At 60.7% G+C, this 19,638-nt stretch overlaps 1 protein-coding gene across 3 annotated transcripts in view; it reads right to left on the reverse strand.

Annotated features, from left to right (window-relative positions):
• Positions 1-19,638, reverse strand: part of Lrp5 (LDL receptor related protein 5) — a 98,698-nt gene that overhangs the window by 32,880 nt on the left and 46,180 nt on the right. For all 3 annotated transcript variants that reach the window (XM_046444939.2, XM_046444940.1, XM_058579643.1), the window contains 5 exons: positions 12,078-12,474; positions 10,566-10,737; positions 3,968-4,184; positions 1,816-2,105; positions 116-342 (listed from right to left, as the gene is read on the reverse strand). In XM_046444939.2, coding sequence (XP_046300895.1) covers positions 116-342; positions 1,816-2,105; positions 3,968-4,184; positions 10,566-10,737; positions 12,078-12,474 — 1,303 coding nt within the window. The remainder of the gene's footprint in view (positions 1-115; positions 343-1,815; positions 2,106-3,967; positions 4,185-10,565; positions 10,738-12,077; positions 12,475-19,638) is intronic.

The raw sequence follows: 19,638 nt of genomic DNA on the forward strand, positions 1-19,638 counted from the left end.
TCGAGGTGGCCAGTGCAACTCCGGTCGCAGAGTGCCAGGCGGCAGCCAGAACTTCACCCCGCCGGCATGGCCACGAGGGAACGGGACACGCATGAGGGAAGAGAGCAGCCCTTACCCCTTGGTGGGATCCAGGGCCAGAGACCTAGGGTTGTCCAAGTCCCTCCACACGAGGACCTGCCGGAACTGCCCGTCCAGCCGGGCGACTTCAATCCGGTTGGTCCCAGTGTCAGCCCAATAGAGGTTCTTGCCCATCCAGTCGACGGCCATGCCTTCCGGGTAGTCGAGGCCAAACTCGATCACATGCTCCACGGAGCTGCCATTCATGAAGGCTCGGCTGATGGTCTGGGCAGGCGGGACGAAAAAAGCCGCAATTTAAGAACCACGTCTATTTTTGGGGGGGGGCAGGCACCAGGGATTGAACCCAGGGGCACACAACCACTGAGCTACATCCCAGCCCAATTTTAGAGGAAGGGTCTCACTGAGTTGTTTAGGGCCTCCCCGTTGCTGAGGCTGGCTTTGAACTCCCACTCCTCCTGTCTCAGGTTCCCGAGCTGCTGGGATTAAAGGCCAGTGCTTTATCCTTTAGAGACAGGGACTCAGTAATTTGCAAGACTGACCTCAAACTTGCAATTCTCCTGCCTCAGCCTCCCAAGCAGCTCAGCCACAGTACCTGACTTGGGACCAGCATCTCTTTTTTTTTTTTTTTAAAGAGAGAGAGAGAATTTTTTTAATATTTATTTTTCAGTTTTCGGCAGACACAACATCTTTGTTGGTATGTGGTGCTGAGGATCGAACCCGGGCCGCACGCATGCCAGGCGAGCGCGCTACTGCTTGAGCCACATCCCCAGCCCCACCAGCATCTCTTATAGACACTAACTAGGAGCTACTTGACTGCCTGGAATAAATATGGAACCAAAACCTGAGATCATAATACCAATATTCTAGACTTTCAAAATTATTCATTATGAAATTCAGCAAAATTAAACTCATATGTATATGTATATGTCTTTTTCAAGTAGCCCACCTCAAATGTATACTGTAGACTTACAGCCACTTGCACACTTTTACCTAGTAATCTTCCTCCCAAAACGTTATCCCAAGGAACTATTAAGACACAAGACAGGGCTGGGGTTGTGGCTCAGAGGTAGAGCACTCGCCTAGCATGTGCAAGGCCCTGGGTTCGATCCTCAGCACCACATTAAATAAATAAGTAAAATAAAGATTCATCAATTTCTAAAAAAAAAAATTAAAAAATAAAAAAGGCCTCACCGTGGGACCATTTAGAGCGAGAAAAGGGGCAATAGGAACTTTCATGAGAGAGAAGACCTTGTTATGTCTATGTGTCTGCCTAGAAAGATACTTTAAATGCTTTAAAAAATCACATTAAAGAGCTCCCATCCTTTATTAAGCACCTGTGATAATGCTAAAAAGCCAGGACCCCGCTACAGGCAGCACCGGCTGTGAGTGAGGGGCCAGTGTGCCACACCTGCTTTGGGGATCGAGAAGGCCTTTCCCTCGAGTGACCCAGGACGCTGACACCTGCCCTGTGAGTGAGGAGTCTGCGTGCAGACGGGGTCGGGTCGGGAGCAGGCAGGGCCGAGGTCGACGTACGCACCCTCGTACACAAACGCGCTCCAGAGCCCGCGTGCCAGGCTCCGGGACACGTTGGTGCCGGCTCCAGCAGGTGCCCTGCGTTTCATTAGCCTGTGGAATGTGAACATCACGGCTCTCTAAAATCAACGACCCCCGCGGCAGGCGGAGGTCGTGGGCAAAAGCCCAGCGGCAAGCTGCAGGCGCGTGTCTGGCACTCAGTACCTTCAGACTGACGTCCGTCCAGTAGATGTGGTTGTTGGACACGTCAAAGTCCAGCGCAGAGGCCTCCTTGACGCCCGCGAGCGGGATGGCCACGTCGTTGTTGTTGGTCTCCAGGGAGATCCTGTGGATGGCGGCTCTGCTGGTGAACACCAGGAAGGCCTCGGGGACAATGCAGGTCCTCATGTCACTCAGGAGCTCCAGGCCGATGGGGCAGCCGCACTTGGTGGCACGGGGCGTGAAGAAGCAGAGGTGGCTGCACCCGCCGTTGCCCTCAGCACATGGGTTGGTTCCTGGAGGGAAGCACAGGCTCTAGACGTCTGTGGCCTGGCACAGAGAGGGACACGCTCCCTGCACGGCTGCGCCAGGCCCGGTTCCCACCACACGCCCCGTGCGGACAGTGGCAGGGGGTGGAGGAAAGCCCTGGACAGTGGCAGTCAGAGTTCTCTCCCACATGGTCACACAGAGGGGAAAAGTAACAACAGGGCCCTGCCCAGGGCAGCACCTGCTTCGACTCACTCCATCAGCCGCAGAACAGGAGGCCTTCCCACCCTGTCCTTCAGCGGAGGAGACTGAGGCAGAGAGGCCTTGAGGGCAGCGTGCCAGGAAGTCAGGGAGCACCTCAGTGAGCCCGGTTGAGCCCAGCCAGCAGGGGACACTTGATTCCACCAGCCAGTGCCAGACCAAGCTGCCCTCCCCAGGCCTTGACCCCTGGCCGGCTACCAGGACAGGCTTGGAGAGTCTCCCAGACAGCGCCCCTGGCTCGCTGACACCCCGGTGAACTCCAAAGCTCAGACTCACCAGGATAGCCAAGGTGCCTCGCCTTCATTAAACAGACACGTTCATTAAGTGGCCGCTCATGAGCTCTGGGCCAGCCAGTTATGAGCCAGCCTCGCAAGTGCTCTTAAAGTTGGTTTTAATTTTGTGCTAAGTATTGAAGCTAAAAAAAGAACCTCTCCCGCCTGCCTCTGGGGAAGTCACAAGATTCAAGAGAGAGAGGGGAGGGCAAGGCCCAGCTACACAGGCAGCCCCGGGGGCCTTCTGGTCTCCAGGGTTCCAGGTTTTGTTTTTGAACTGTCACCCGCTGGCGGGCCCCACCCTCCACAGTGGGTAAGGCTGTTTTTAAAGGTGGCTGGTAAAACTCAACCTGTCCACTGCAGGCCTTTGCCTCAGGACCTCAGGTGTGATAAAGGTTGGTCCCCAGTGAGAAGAAGCATGGCTGCCACCGAGGTCCCGAGGCACCTCCCCACCAGGTCTCTGCCCGCTGTCCTTCTGCCCAGAACCCTGCCTGACTCCTGCCCCCACCCAGCTCAGTCACCTCCCTGTTTGCTTTCTGTTTGTTGGTAGTGCCAGGGATGGAACCCGGGCCCCACCCAGGCTGGGCAAGTGCTCGGCCACGGAGCCACACCCCAAGGCCCCCTTCCTATTGTAAAGCCAGGCACCCCTCATACCACAGCTGCAGCCTCCCAATGGCAAGCAGGGCTGGCCGGAGGCGCCTGGCACCAGGCTATAGGAGACTCCACTCTGGCACAGCTGATAAAGGATTCCTGAGTGCAGCTGACACCCAGCCACGGCACAGGCACCAGCCAGAAGCACAGCCTCTGCCCGAGGAGCCTACAGCCCCCACCCCCACCACCTGGACTCTCTTCTCCAAGGTGACTCGCACACCTGTACTTGAAATTCTTTTGGAAGGAGATAAACCACCCAACAGGGGCCTCCTGACTGAGCTCTCTGCTGGCTCTGGCTTTCAGGTAGAGTCAGGCGTCTGTGGTCCAGCCTGGTCACAGTGTCCATGGTCACCATTCAGCCCCACAACAGACCAGGTGAGTTCTGGGCTTGGCCACCATAGCTGTGTGGCCTTGCCATCCTCTCCCCAGTCACCATGACAAGCATCCAGGCTGCTGGGGGTACCAAGGACCTTGGCCCGGGGGCACACGCTGTGCTTCATGATGTTAGCCCCACTGGCTGCCAACACTCCTGGTCCTTCACCACTCCCCAGCCATCTCCCTGGGAAGACACATCCACGCCCTCTGTCCTGAACCAGATGCTTGCTAGTTCGGCTCCCGAGTGGAGTGCTCCCACCGGGTACTTCCCATCTGGACCTGCTCGTGCCGTCCAGCCCAGCAGAGCAGTGGCTGGGGCCTCCCAGACTCACCAATGACCTTGGCCACGTTCACGGCTTTGAGTCCCATCAGGTCGGGCAGCTGGTCGATGATGACATCGCGGCTGGCCTTGACCTTGTGCACCCGCTCAATGCTGCGCCGCTGCCAGTCGGTCCAGTAGATGAAGTCCCCCAGCAGCGTGAACCCGAAGATGTGTGGGAGCTTGTCTTCCAGGAGGGTCCGCCTCTCGGTCCCGTCCACGTTGATCACCTATGGGACCAGGGGTCAGGGTCTGAGGCCGCACCCCAGGGAGCAGGGCCTGAGCAGCCCAAAGGAGGCAGGTCCAACTCCAGAAGCTACGGCTCCCCTGCCCCTCACCAGGTACCACAGAACGCCGGGTGCTATGGCACAGGGGGTGCTGGACAAATGGCGCTTTCATCCCGAAGCCACATCCCCGGCAGGTGGAGCAGCGACAGGGCCAGCTCTGGGCCCCCACAGCCTCCCAGACTTGGTGGATACTGCGCTAGACCAGGCCTTATCCCCGTCACTGCTGTCAACAGGCAGGGCTGCCTGGATGGCACGGGGTGGACCCAGACCAGGTGGGCTCTGCAGGAAGGAGCCCTGGGCTCCGTTAGCAACGCCTGCTGCAGGTGCAATGGGCCCCGGGGCCACCGTCAACACACAGAACTCTGACAGGCTGGGTGACTGCAGGCCTGGGCCAGCCCCCTTGCACTGGGAGCCCACCTCCCCTCACTCGGGACCAGACGAGCAGCAAGGGCCTCTGGGTTTTTGGTCCGGCCTGTGGCCCAGGATGCTTCCTCCCTGTGCACTGAGATGGGGACACTAAGCTTTTCCTTGGAGAGTTGACACTTGGTACAAGCACCTGTGATGAAAGCCACAGGGGCCATTGGCCAGTGCGAGACACCTTAAGGAGCTGAAGCAACAGATGGGTGGGCAGGATGGGCACTGCGGAGCTGGCAGGACAGGATGGACGAAGCAGAGCGAGCCCGTGTCAGGTGGGCTCAAAGGGGCCCCAGCAAACTTCCAGCTGCCAGCAAACTGGGGCCTCAGCAGGCTGCAGCACGGTCACGCCTCCTGCTCGTGGCAAAGCTAAGGTGACGTTTGCAGGGCAGAAGCACAAGGCAGACTGCAAATGACCCGCAGAAAAGACGGGTTTTCTGCGGCTGGACAGCAAAGACAAAACTGCTGGGCCAATGAGTGACCCTCCAGCCCTGCCCATGGCACTCAGTGTCCTTGGGCAAGTCCTCGCACCCCATGGACCTCGCTCCACATGTAACTGAGTCACCAGCAACAAAGAGGCGTGGCCGGCCCAGCCTGCAGCCATCTACTCCCCAGGGGCTGGGCCAGCCGCCAGGTGCCCAGGTAGGCCTCGCCTGGAGGGCGGAGCTAAGGCTGCACCAGCCCCTGCCCTGAACTCTCCCAGCCGCTCGGGAGCAGGAAAGGGTAGGTGGGGTGGCCTTGGTCTACAGTCTGGGTCCTTGCTTCTGTTTTGCTCCCACAGGAAGGAGACGCAACCCCAACACCTGTGCAGAGACCAGCTGGGAGGCTGGGGCCAAAACCCACAGCTGAGGAACCCACAAAGGACCTCAGAGGAAGAGGGTGACGGCCAGGCTGGCACTGCTCCCTCACTCCCCACCCTTCCTCCCCACTCTCAAGTTGCCCAAAAAGTGGCAGGAGGCAGAGCTCTCCTGGGGTGGCTCAGGCCACACCCCAGCACCCCAGCCAGGGAGGCGGGGCTCTGGGAGGGCTTCCCTAGGAAACGCCCTGTGATTGGTGGGAAGCTGCACCCACCGCACCCTCTGCACAAGGACACAGGAGGCCCACAGGCCGCTCTAACACACTGGGGAGAGAAAGGACCCCTCCTGCATTTTTTTTTTTCCTGGTGCTGGGGTTGGAACCCAAGCCTCGTGTTAAGCATGTGCCCCACTGGGCCACGCCCAGCCCCCCCCCCCCCCCCCCGCTGGCCTTCTGATGACAGTTTTCAGCAGCTCTTGACCAGCTGCAGCACATCTGTACAAACACTCGGATCAGGACTCCCCAGATCCCTCAGCAGGAGGAGGGGAGCCCTCGATCAGGGTCCCCGTGCCCAAGCCAGCAGTCTCTCTCCCCCTGGGGCCAGTCCTTCCTGGGAATCCGAACCTCTCTCTGAGCAGGACACAGAGAACACGGCGCTGGAGGTGGCGGGTCAGGAAGAACTCAGAAATAGCAGCTTCGACTGGACACCTGTGGACGCAGGTGCCAGGAGAGAACCCGGGAGCCAGATTTCCTAGAACAGGTTGGCAAACTTTTTCTGTATAAACAGAAAATATTTCTAGCTTTGAGACCACAACAGTCACCAGAGCCAAAAGCAACCAGAGGGAACGCACAGACGAACAGCTGTGGCTGAGGGCCAACCAAACTTAGTTCGTGAAAAAACAAAAACAAAGTGTATTTGTGGACACTGAAATTTGAATTTCATGTAATTTTCACAGCTTATGAGAGATTCTTCCCCCAATCATTAAAAAAAAAATGTCAAAACCACTCTTAGCTCGAGCATGGTTTAAAAACGGGCAGCACACGGGGTCTGGTCTGTGGGGCACGCTTTCCCCCCGCCAGCCTCTCTGGGGCCTGGTTTTTCAGGAAAGGAAATTAGATCCCAGAGGCTCTGAGGGCAATGAGAGGGTCCAGCCAGAGGCCAGCCGGGCTGTCCTGGAGCTCTCTACTTCTGCTCTCGTCCCCAGGCCTCCCTGTGAGGCCGTCACAGAACTGGCAGGACAGCAGGTGCAGGGTGGGAGGAGGCCAGGTGGCTCCCAAGAGCCCAGCCTCCACTGTCTGCAGGCTGGCCCATAAGACGGTGGACACCAGAAAGTCACCAGACATGCCAGTTCCTGATGACGAGTCCTGTTTCTACCAACCTGGCAGTGCGCCCAGCTGTGTGCCCAGGACCAAGCCACTGACAGCACAGGTGAAGGGAGAAGAGTCCTGTTCCCGATGCCATCATGAGCCCACCGCCAGGTGCAGACCCCAGTCACACCCGCCATGGTGACTGTGTTTTACCCAAGGACAAGGACCTTGAGCTCACAGCTCTGTCCTTGGTGCCTGGTGCTCCAATTTCACCCAGGGCTCATGGACTAGACCACATGGCCAACTGGACTCCAGTCACTGTCAACCCGCCCTGTGAGTTTATTATGGACATGTCCCTTGTCACTTTCACCTGCTTAGTAAAGGTCCAGGCAGGAGACACAGGTCTGATGAGTGGCAGGTGGGGTCACTGAGGGGGGCATAGGTCACTCCTGACACAGCAGTGCGCTGTATGTCTGACTGGGGTCAGCACGGAGACCCCAATCCAGCTGGGCCCCGAGGGCTCCCGTGTGCATCAGAAGGGAAAACAGCCCACAGGTGGTGAGGTGCTGGCTGACCTATGGCCAAGAGGGCATGAGCACTGGACAGGTGTGGACAGGTGGCATATAGCCTGGAGCCAGGAACCCACCATGTGGCTGTGGGGGTGGGGTGCACTGGACAGGTGTGGACAGGTGGCATATAGCCTGGAGCCAGGAACCCACCATGTGGCTGTGGGGGTGGGGTGCATGGTCCATGTGGGAGACCACGGCACGTGGCTTAGGGTGACCCAGGTTTCCAGGGGTCTAAGTCTCGAAAAGGGACCTAGATGAAAGGAAGAGCCTGGGGGGCCAGGCTCAGCTGTCACAGGGCTGGCGTCTGCACGACCGGAGGGAAAGAAAGCAGGACCCAAGCGCCAGCCCCTGAGACACTCAGGAGACAGCAGAACCAGCCATGCTGGCAGATGAAGGCGCCTGGGCACGGGAAGGAAGGCTTCCAGGTCAGAGGAGCCGCACAGCTGGCCAGGAAGCCCCGAGGGTGGGCAGGCGGGAGCCTGCAGGGTCGGAGGTCCGCACTGGAGGGTGTCCGCATGGGCTGAGTGCAGCCAAGGGCACGCCCAGGGGTGGAACGTCCAATCCCAGGGGACCTAGACAGACTCGGGCAGAGGGGCAAGAAGGATTCCTGGGCAAACCAGCGTCATGCTGGATTCCAGGCCCAGGAGGCTGGAAAACCTGAGAGCAGGGGCAGCGCGGGGCAGAGGGAGGTGGGGGGGCAGAGGGCGGCAGGGGCAGGGGAGGCGGGGGGCCAGAGGGAGGCGGGGGGGGCACAGGGCGGCGGGGGCAGAGGGCAGCAGGGGCAGAGGGCAGTGGGGGGCAGAGGGAGGCGCAGGCCGGGGAGGCGGAGGCAGACCAGCCCACGTGAGGCAGGTCCCCAAACACAAAACCTGCTTGTGTCAGACCTGGCCTGGATGCAGCCCAGCATGTGGGGGGGGCCCAGGACCACCACCCACAGTGAGGCAATGAGGGTGACTGCAGCGTCACTGTGACGGCAACTGGCTGGTCACCGGGAAGACAATGCTCCATATGTTATCGGGCTGCTGGGGGCTGGTCTCCAGCCTGATGTCCAGGACAGCTGTCACTGGGAGGCCAGCAGGAGACGCCACCTGGAGGAGCCTCTTGAGCCACGGAGCCCTCTGCTCAGAGTTTGAGGTGTGTGCCACTCACACCAATCAGAAGAACGCTGTCTGTCAGCTCGAGCATGCCACACCTGCGTTCTCCTCCCAGCTCATCAGGGGACGAGCCACAGCTGCTCACAGAGCCCTCCCCATGTGGGGACAGGTAACCTGGCTGCCTCTTTAAAGGGACATGTAGCGTGTGCGGAGCCCCTTCATCCAGCGCTGAGCCAGGCCGCAGAGCCGCACTGGAGGAGACCTTCCTCCCCTCAAAGGAGAGCCGCACGATCCACCCACGCCTGCTCGGTGTCTGGGCACCCGGCTTGGTACCTCCTGCCCTCACCTCCCAGAATGTCGCCGTGGTTCAAAGCACATCCTGCTCCTTCCTGACCCAGTTGGCACCTTTCCTCTCCATCTCTCCCACTTCTGTTCCCCCAGGAAGGTCAACGTGGCTCCCCGAACCTCAGCTGCTCCCCAGGGGGCAGCCAAGACCCCCAGCATGAGCCAGTGTGCCTGAGCTGGGAGCCTAATGGGACAGTCCACCTCAGAGGCACCAAGGGCAGCTGGACGGGCCGGGGGCAGCGTCACGACAGCCTTGGGCTAGAAGACCTGAGCACCGACAGAAGCAGGGTGGGGCCTCTGCGACGGCGGAGGGGCTCCCAGGGCTCGGTGGCTTGCTCTCTGGGGCCCCAGGAAGGCAGGTCGATCCTGGGGTGGCAGTGGGGCACAGCTACCGAAGAAGTCACATGTCAAAGCCACACACTGCAGGACTGTCATCCCGGGGAATGTCCAGAAAGGCAAATCCGCAGGGACAGGAAAAAGGTAGCAGCTCCCAGGGGCTGAGAGAGTCGGGGACACGGCCAACCGGCACTGGGCCTCCTTGTAGGTGACGAAAGTGTTCCACAAGGAGAGAGTGGGGACAGGTGCAGGATACTGACAATTACTAAATGCCATGTTGCTGTGGGGACAGACGCAGTGATGCCTGGGATGGGTCCCGATGGCGTCTCTGGTCGTCACATCCCTAACCAGCTCCTGTGGACAGGACCAAAGGTGTCCCAGGAAGAAGGTCCTCGCCTTGCCTTCTGCCCACAGGCCCAAGGGATGGGTGTCCTTAAACTCCTGTTAGCAACAAAGATCACGGATGCAAAAGCCACCAGGAAGTATCTCCAGCTGCTGCTCCCTGGGTTTTCGTGGGAAGGGCCACCCAGGCGTCCAGCCCGAGCTCTTCCCATGGAGAAGTAGGTCTGAAGTCCCGGACCCAGGCACACTCCTGCCCTCCTGCAGGGGCCCCGACGGGGGATGGTGACCCCATGGCCATCTCAACCAAGTGTGAAAACACGCACGAGCACCTTCAGAAGGAATAGGACACAGAGGGAGGGGTGCACCCTGAGGGGGCCACCAACGTCAGTGGCTTGCCTGTGATGGTCGCACAACTGACAGGTCGTGTGCATCAGAAGCACCCGGTGCAGGCTCTGGGGTGGGCACAAAGCAAGCCCCCAAGAGCAGATGATTCTACTTAAATCAAACCACACACAGCTTGCAGAACAGGACCACGGGTGCCGAGAGACACCACGGACCCCGAAAACCAAGATGGGGCTGGGGGAGCAGCCATCGGGAGGGCACTTCCCAGCACCCGCTGGGCCCTGGGTCCCACGCCCAGCACTGCGTGTGCACAGACACACACACACCACACACATACACACACACACATATGTAAAAATAAAAAGTTTAAGACCCCACTTGGGAGTAAATCACCAACTCTGGACAGCATGGCCTCTGGCCTCAACTACATCATCAATCACATCTGAAGCTGTACAGTGGACAGGTGAGGTTATAACTTTGTGTTTTGAAAAAGTTAAGGGGTCAAAGTAGCAGAGAGGCCCTTCCCCACCCAAGGCCGCATTCACCATCACCACGCAACGCTATTAACAGCGCCCGGCCGCCGGGTGTCGGAAACATCCCTGGCACGATCCTTCCAAGGATCCCAGCCAGGTGGCAGAGCACAGGTGCCTGTCAATGCCCACGACGGAGACACGTGACCCGCCGCAGGGGCAGCCAGCGACAGGCAGACAGCACCTGGCCGCAGGCTTCCAGAAGCGATGCCCTCCCCGTCCATCCCTCTCCCTGAGAACATGACTCACCTCGATTTTGTCCGTCTTGGCATCTCCCCAGTACAGCTTGCCCTCCTGCAGGTCCAGGGCCAGGCCATTGGGCCACCCAAGGGAGGTGTTCACCAGGACACGCCGCTCCCGCCCATCCAGGTGGGCACACTCGATTTTGGGGCTCTCCCCCCAGTCTGTCCAGTACATGAGGCTGGGAGAGAAGCAAGTGCTCAGATGGTATCCGACTCCCTGGGCTCTGCCATGTTCCCAGCTCCAAGTACCATCGCCCCCATCCCACCCCATCCACGGGAGAGCTAGGCCCATGGTGAGCCACCCACCCCATCCACGGGAGAGCTAGGCCCATGGTGAGCCACAGGCCCGGCGGGCAGACCCTGGCCACCACCAGACCACAGAGCCCCAGGGGTGGCTTCATGGCACAGGCCCTGGGACTCAGGCTGCGGGCTCATCTGCCATCACCCAGGTCAGCTGATGGGGCCAGGGGCAGCGTCATGACAGCCCCTGGGCTAGAGGAACTGACAGGAACGGACAGAGCGGAGCCTTCTGCCAACAGCAGAGGGCCTCTCAGGGCTCAGGACAGGTGGCTTGTTCTCTGTGGCCCCAGGAGGGCGTGGAGCCTGGCGTGGCAGCTGGGGCCCGGTTCTCAGTGCAAGGAAAACCAGCTGAGCCGTGCCCCAGCCCCAGCCGCTCCTCTGCGCCATTGGCCATGGCCCCTCCCCGCCCAGCACCTCACACCTGGCTTTAGACCATGCCCTGGCACCCTCTGCTCAAAGGCACAGGCTGTGGGGCACCCTCACCCCATTCCAGAGGAGCCCGCTGAGGCCCATGGACTTGTTCCGTCCTCCTGCTGCGCCGGGCACTGGAGGACATGGCCCACACCCCCGCTGAGGAGAGGCAGCAGCCCCCACCCCGCCCGGGGCACACGGTGCCTCCCCCCTCAGAGCCTGCCCCTTCTGGGTCGGGAGCCCCCAGGGACGCCCCGGACCTCCACCCTCTGGCCGCTGGAGTCTGAGGGGCCCTCACGGCTGACAAGCTCTCCACCCGCACAGAACCCTAAAATGGACAGCTGGAGCCAGAGCGCCGGGCCAGTCTATGTGCCGTGTGACCTTGGGTGTGTCCCTCAATCTCTGTGGGCTCCAGAGCCCTCCACTCTCCACTCATACCCCCTGGACAGGGGGAGGGTGAAAGCTACTGGAGAAGAAGCATTAGAAGAGGCAGCCATCCATGTCACTATGTCACCCTCCAGTCACTCTGCTGGGGACTCCACTCTACAGGGAACTGACTCAGGAGCACAGGCCCGTGGGCCCTCCAGCACCTCCACAGGGACCACCAGGGCCTGCGTCGGTGGCTCGCAAGGTCTGGCCGAGGACGGGCAGTAGCGGCAGTGCCTGGGTCTAGTTTGAGAACCGAGTCCCCGGGCAGACGGCTCCCGTCAGCCCCTGGGCGGCCGCCCTTTGCCCACTCCAGCCCCGCTCCAGGGCCGGGATGCCAGGGAGGCTGGGAGCCCGAGTGTGCAGCCCCCACCCGCCTTACCCCATCACGGGGTGCAGCACAATGGCCCGCGGCTCGTCCAGGTCCTCAGACACCAGGATCTTGCGGGAGGTGCCGTTGAGACGCGTCACCTCGATGCGGTCGGTGCCCGTGTCTGTCCAATAGAGGTTGCGGGCCACCCAGTCCACTGCGATGCCGTCAGGGTCGTTGATCTCGGTGCTGACCAGTGTCTGCGCCCCAGACCCGTCCAGGTAGGCCCGGCGGATGGCCCGCACCTCGTCGTCTGTCCAGTAGACGTGGCCCTCTAGTGGGTCATAGTCGATGGCGATGGCATGCCGGATGTCGTCCACCTGCAGCACGATGTCCGTGAAGTCCGGAGTGTCCAGAGAGATCCTCCGCAGGTCCGTGCGCCGGGCCAGCAGCAGCACCTCCTCGGCCCCTGTGGAGACATGGGTGGTGGGGTCAGCAGGTGTGAGAGGCTGGGCCCGACTGGACAAGCAGGCGAGGGTCTCAGCCAGGTCCCCAGACTTTCCCTTGGCGAGCAAGCGCCAAGCTCTTCCTGTGGTCACAAGTAGGTACTCAAAGAGCTCTGGGAGTTTGGCACTATTTGTTTCCCTTTTCTTAGAAGAGAAAACTGAGGCACAGAGACACTAAACAACAGGTGAAAGCCACACAGCCAGGCCATCTGGCTTCAGTGTGTGACAGCTGACCTCCCTACTGACCCTCACACACTCCCGAGTGCTGAGGCACAGCAAACCCAGGGGACCCAAGGCCCAGAGACCCGAAGGGCACCTTCAGGTGTGCCAAGCACTAGCACAGAGCTTAGCTGCCATTGGGCATCCCAGATGACCGAGGCAGGAGAGAAACGTCTCTGGGGTCGCGAGTATTCTGACCCGAGCCATGGCTACACCGGGGGCTCCGGGTCCTGGGACCCAGCAAGGCCACCGTGGGCTGTCAAAACAGTGACAACCCCAGGAAATGGGACCTGGTTTCTCTCCACACACTTCCAATATATCTGAAGACACTGTGAAGTCCACCCCAGAGTCACCTGGGCCTCCCGTACCCTAGGGCGGAGCCTGGGGGGCCAGACAGCTTTGTGGGCGGCTGGGGTTCAGAGTGATGCTCCCCACCTGTTCACCTGGCCCTGTGCTCTGGCTGAGGGCCACCTCTGCTCTGGGCACCTGGGGCAGCCCGAGTCCCGGGCCTTCACACAGGGAGCGGGGGGGGGGCAAGCAGAGAGACCCCACGAGGGACGTCCCAAGTCTCTCTGGCCCAGTCACTGGCAAATTCAGGCCCCAGCAACTCAGGACACCCTTGGGACCCACATCCCCACTCACTTGGGCTCAGATCCACAGCTCAGTTTGGGGGTCCGGGACTACAAGAGCCTCTTCTGAAATCGCAGCTGCAGGCTCCCAACCGGGCCTGAGCCGACAACCACACCTGAAGATGCAGCTCACGCGGACACACGCAGGGCTGGTCCGTTCCGAGCGTGTCCAGGGTCTTCCCTGCTGGCACGGATCAGAGTCTCCAGCACAGTAGGCACATGGAGCCTCTTGGACCCCAGACACGCCCCTGGCCCTAACAGCAAGGGCTCCAGAGCTGCTGGGGAAGGACTTGCCCCCCCCCCCCAGACTGGGCCAGTGTCCACTCATTTGTTCCTGCCCTTTCTGGTCTCAAAGACCCGTAGAACCAAGAATGGGACCCAGGCCATTTCCAGTGTTCCGGGGCCACCTTCCTGCAGATAGCAGCTCAGGGGTGAGAGAAGACCAGGGCCTCCCTCCCACCCTGGCCCCAAGGCCAACTGCCCCTTCTGTGGTGCCTGGCCAAGCTGTGGCCTTCAAACAACAGAGAGTGCTCTGCGCCCAGTGCTGGCTTCCCGACTGGGAAGGATCTGAAGAGGGGTTCCTGGGCTGGAGCCCCCTGGAGGTCATACTGCAATCCCTCCACTAGAGGGCGCCTAAGAGACAGCAGCAGCTTCCCGAGCCCCGGCTGGGGAAACTGAGGCAGGCGGGTGGGCCAAGTGAGGCACAGCAGGAAGCACCCTTCTTGCTGGCTGCCTGGGAGGCTCAGTCATCCCACCAGCATCTGTGTGAGTGGCTCCTTCAGGCCAGACCCCAGACCAGCTTGAGGGGTTTGGAGGGGGCAAACCAGACCCAGGATCCACCCCGCGACACCCCCAGGGTCACAGGACAGAGACCATCAAAGGACACATGGCCACAAACTGTGGCTGGTGCCCTGAGGGACGGCTGGGGGACAGGTGCACAATGGGGTAGGGGCCTGCCCCGGCTCCAGGGACTCTGTCACCTCGTGGAGATCCCAGAGTCATCAGGGCTGAGCATGGCAGCCGAGTCCCCACAACCAGGTCAACACGGAGCCCCTGGCACAGCCCACATCAGGTCCCCTTCTCGGCACCTCGAGGAGGCCAGAGCGTGCAGCCTCTGGGGCTGAGGGCGCTCACGCAGGTGCTAACTGGGTCCAGAGGGTCCTCTGACATCTCAGGCCCAAGCCTTTGAGGGTTTTGAGTTTTGCCAAGAAAAGCTCAGAGACCTGAACCAGGATACCCCAGGGGACAGCCAGGGGACAGCCTAGGCCCAGCCCGCTCGCCTGGAGGTCTGAAGGCTGCCTTGACGCAGAGGCTTCCCTGGTCCAGTGTCCAGGCCCAGGCCAATGGCAGCAGCTCCAAAGAGTGTGCCTCAGGCCTAGGATCCGTCAGTCACTTGCCCAGCCGTGCCCACAGCCAGCCTTCTAGAAGGTTCTTTTATAGCAAGGTCCAGGCAGCATCCCTGGACTCTGGCAACAGTGCTGGCCATGACGAGGCGAGGCTGACCCCTTCCTAGGACCAGCCATACAGCCCGCATAGGAGCCTGTTTAAAACGGGGACATAAAATGCTTGGAAACCGACAGTTGGGCCAAGTGGTTTCCTTTGGGGTTGTTTCAACAAACAGCCTGCCCCACAGCACCGAGCGCGGCCAGGGAAAGTGAAGCCTTCCCGGCCAGCCCCGGTGGGCTCCTGCTTCTCCCCGCTGCCCGCAGAAAAGAGGACAGCATGCCCCTGGGGAGCACGGCTGGGGGGCACAGCCTCTGGGGAGGCACATTCTCTCCAAAATACAAGCGCTGTTCTGAGGGAGGCCCAATGTCACGGACATGTCCAGCTTGATGTCCTCCCTCTGCCACCATCTGTCCCAGTCAGCTGCCCCCAACCCCAATCATGTGGACTCAGCAGAGCCCTGAGGTGGCTGTCACAGCTTGTCACCCAAACTGAGGGGCTTGGACAAGAGAAATTCATTCCCTTGCGGTTCTGGAGCCAGGAGGTCAGAGGCCACGGTGCGGCAGGGACGGGCTCCCCGGGAAGGCTACAGGGAGGCCCTTCCTTCCGCTTCCAGCTCCTGGCACCAGTGGCAACATTGGCACTCCTGGCTTCTGGCCACCTGGCTCCGATCTCTGACTCTGGCTTCCCACAGCCGTCACCCTGGGTCACTGTCTCCTCTTACAAGGACTCCCGTGGTGTGATTCAGGGCCACCGTGTACCAGCATGCTCCGTCTTCCCTTGATTACAGCTGCAAAGACCCTCCGTCCAACTTAGGTCACACGCACACGCTCTGGAGCTGGGGTGCAGACTCCTCCAGGGGGCAGAGTTTGCCCTCTAGCCTGCAGGTGGCAGAGGGCATGGGGAGGCAGGTGCAGGGAGGGAACCCCCTGGGCGACAGAGCCGCTCCATAGCTGGGGCAGCAGGAACGGGGCGGAGCTATGGGGCCACTGGCTGCTGTGAGCTGGGAGTTGTCGCACAGGCCACAACTCTGCTGTGTGCCCAAGGCCAGGGCAGCTCTGAGCCCATCCTGGCTTCGTGGGAGCCTCCTGCAAAGGCCATGTCCCCAGTAGGGCTGAACCACAGAAGTGGCCGGCCACCCTGACAGAGGGCCGAGGCCAGGAGGATGCTGGAGGCCCACAGTGTTCTCTGCTCGCTGCTCATCCCGCCCTCGGGTGCTGGAATTCGGGGTTGGCAAGTGTCTCCGTGAAGGGCCAAACTGTTCTCAGCACAGCGGCCGTGACCATCGGGACTCTGCCTGTGGACGACATGCAGACACGTGCACATGGCTGTGCTGGCAGAACCTGACTCGTGGACACTGGTGTCTTCCCATGTCCCCAGTCTGAGCTGCCGGCTATACAGCAGCCCGATGCAAGCACGACCCCGGCCAGAGGCCCAGGTGACTCGTCCATCAGAAAGCACATCCCAACCCCGGGGAAGCGGGCAGGGAGGGTGGCGGGGGAACTGCCCACACCAACCCCTCGCTTCTCCTATAAACCTAAAAATCAAACAGGAAATTAAAAGGCATGTAACAAGCTCGGTAAAAAAGCACCCCCCGGAAACAAATGGGCAAACACATGAACAAACTAACAGAGGAATAAACAGTCAATAAACACGGCACTCGGGCAAGTCCTCAGGGATCCGCAAACAGGGCGACGGCCCGGGTCCCACAGCTCAAAGGTGGCTCAATTCCTGGTTGGTGCAGCTCCGCTTCCTGGACAGCAGACCCTCTGTCATTTCCTGAGGACACGGTCATCGGGAAGGGTGGGACACGCACACAGATTCAGGCCCAGGGACATCACCAGGGCTTCACGACCACAGCGAGAACCTCAAGCAAAGATCAGCCTCCACGCCCCACAACGTACCGAAAAAGAGAGAGAAATGCACTCAAACAAGAGAGGGCACCCAGGATCCCAGGCTCCCGAGGAGAGTCACCAACACCAAGTGCCCGTGCCCGGAGAGGACGTGGAGAGACAGACGCAGCGCTGGACACGCCCGTGAGGGATCTGTGAAAGCAGTTCTGAGCAGGAAGAGGGGGCCAGGGACCCCCGCTGAGTGCGGGGCAAACTACGGTCATTTTATTTTCTTCATTATTTTTATGACACTTTCTGTTGGACAGTGACATGAATCTTCCTTTCTAACGGAAAATAACAAGGCTCCGTGGTGGACGCAGGAATCATCGGGATGGGGTGGTGTGGCCCTCCTGGGTTGCTCAGGAGCATCCGGGAGCTTCCTGGGCTCCACCCCCCCTTGGGGCACGGGGGCGGGGCTTGTTCAGCTTCCAGGGTCTGAGGGTAGGATGGGGCACATCCCGTCGGCAGCCCCAGAACTGGGCCCAGCGGCCTCCTGGCCTCTGCCCAAGTCCGGGAACAGACCCACGGGCAGGCCGCCAGGGTGCGGCGCTGTAAGGCCGTCCTGGTTAATCCCCTCCACACCCCGCACAGCAGCCAGACGGCAGCTCTCCCGGGGCCTGGCCTGACTTCCACACAGGAGAGGAGGCAGCTGCCAGCCTCCCGGCACTCCCAGCGGCCAGAGGGGCCACTGCAACCCCCCACAGGAAGCCCACTGCAGCTCCGAGGTCACAGGCTGCCCTAAGAATGCCTAGACCCCCACCAGGGGGCTCCTGCGGTGAGGGCACCACCCCAGACCACTCTGGTCTCCTGGCTTCTTGTCATGCTGCCTACAGTGAGATCCGGGCAGGAGGCAAGCAGGCCCCCTTGGCCTCCCTGACGCCCGCTCAGCTGCCCCAACAGGACGCACAGCAACGTGGGCCCCCTCGAGGCCTGGGGGCTGCGTGGGCAGAGCCAGGCCACACTGCAGGCCACCGCCTACTGGGCAGTTCCTAGGGCTGTAAACAGCCTGGCTGTGCGGCTTCCCCTCTGGCAGCTGGCCACATTATTTTTGTTTTTTAGTCATTGATGAAGTTTCTCCACTGCCCCCGAGGGGTAAGTGGTTGGACAAACACTGAGACCGCAGCCCTGCACCTTGGCCCAGGAAACCGCGCCAAGTGACCACAGGGTCACGAGGCGCAAGGAAGTGGCTGGGCCCACCACTGACTCTGCCTGCAACCCGAGGCCCGAGCAGCTGTCCACCATGTGGCCAGCCCCAGCTGCCCAGCAAGCAGGCATGGGAAGGCTGCAGCCCACCAGAGTGGCCAGCAGACGCCCTGCCTGCGGCCTGGGCTTCGTCTCCTCAGCTCCTAAATGAAGGAGTCTCCCCTCTGCAGAGGGCCTGGGGCAGCCAGAGGGGGCAGAGTCAGTGCCAGCCTCAGAACCCACCGGCAGATGTGGTCCCCTCTGCCGGCCCCTGCCCCACACACCCGCAGGCTGAGCAGCTGCTTACACACAGATAGTGCCACCAAGGGTCACTGCACCAGCTCCTTCACAGACAGACACACGGTCAGCTCCCAGCTCACTGAGCATCCAGGAACAGCCTGACCTGCTTCCCTGTGATACTTGGACCTTGGAACTCCAGGGGACCAGAGGATCCCGTGACAAAGCCCATGACCTGGATCCCTGCACTTGCCCCTCACTGTGGCATTAAATAGGCCCTGGGGACCCCTTCAGAGAGAGAAGACAAGTGAAGAATAGTGTTGTCAGGCAGGTGTGCTGGCTACCCCCAGGAATTCCAGCTACTCAGGAGGCTGAGGCAGGAGGATCGTAAGTTTGAGGCCAGCCTCAGCAAATTAGTGAGACACTATTTCAAAATAAATAAAGCCTGGGGATGTAGCTCAGTGGTAAGCACCCCGTGGGCTCAACTCCCAGTGGAAAAAAAAAAAAAGGTTTTGTTGGGCAAATTAAAGGTGGGACACCTGGATGTCTGAAGCATAGGGACTGGGGTGAGGGACTATAAAACAGTGGGTGACTTAAACGCAAGAGGGGAAGGCTGTGTCCCACCCCTTCAGGCACAGGCTCAATTCTTCAAAAAGCCAGCATGGGGGCACCTTTCCAAGCCCAGATATATAGGAAGGGGTCAGTAGGCAGCAGCGATATCTTGCTGCTGGTTTAAACACAGTCCCGTGGCTCCTGAAGCTGGCGAAGACTTGCCAGGCAGGTGGCCCTGCTGCTCTGTACAGCCTGGGGCATCTGCAAGAGCAAGCCCCCAGGCAGTGTGGGTGGGGCTCGGCTGGGCAGCCCTGGGGCCAGGGTGCCCAGGCCCATTTCCTGCCTGTGGCTGTGAGCACACTCACACCGTGGTGTCAGGTCACAGCTGGTGACGCAGCGCCCACCCCCACGTTCCCCATGCAGCTTCTGCAAGGTGGGAATGAGGACAGGGCTCAGGGCTGTGCCCAGCAAGGCAGCCCCCAGTAGGTCTGATGGCTGCCATCCCCCACCCTGCATCTGTGAGGGGCAGTGACCTGGAGGACAGGTCAGGTGCACTGTGTGAATATGCCACTTCTATGGGTCACAGTTGGTCACTGTCAGTTGCTCAGATGGCACCACCTAAGTCCGGTGCAAAGCTTTACAGTTTACAGGGTCCCTTGGAGGCGGGAACCCAGGCGGGAACAGGTGGACGCCACAGGAGAGTGGACGCCACAGAGGACCTGCACTCCACAGCCTTGTGGAAGGGAGGAGGCCAGAACCAGATGTAGGGAAGTCAACACCCACCCGGTGCCAGGGCAGCTGGGTGGACCCTGGGAGGGGTCCTCCTGACTCCAGCTCTTACCACCAATTGTCCACTGCCCCTGGCCCTTTTCCGGGGCCTGAGGGAAGCAGGAAGGCGGGGGAGCCAGAGTCCCCCTCCCTGAGGAGCGTGGGAGCCAAGAGGCCTGGGGCATGGCTGGGGTCTGGGGGAGCC

This window comes from Marmota monax, unplaced genomic scaffold (genome assembly GCF_021218885.2).
Source record: "Marmota monax isolate L192 unplaced genomic scaffold, Marmota_monax_Labrador192_F-V1.1 WCK01_AAM20220418_F8-fsc00038, whole genome shotgun sequence".
NCBI classification, from domain to species: Eukaryota; Metazoa; Chordata; class Mammalia; order Rodentia; family Sciuridae; genus Marmota; species Marmota monax.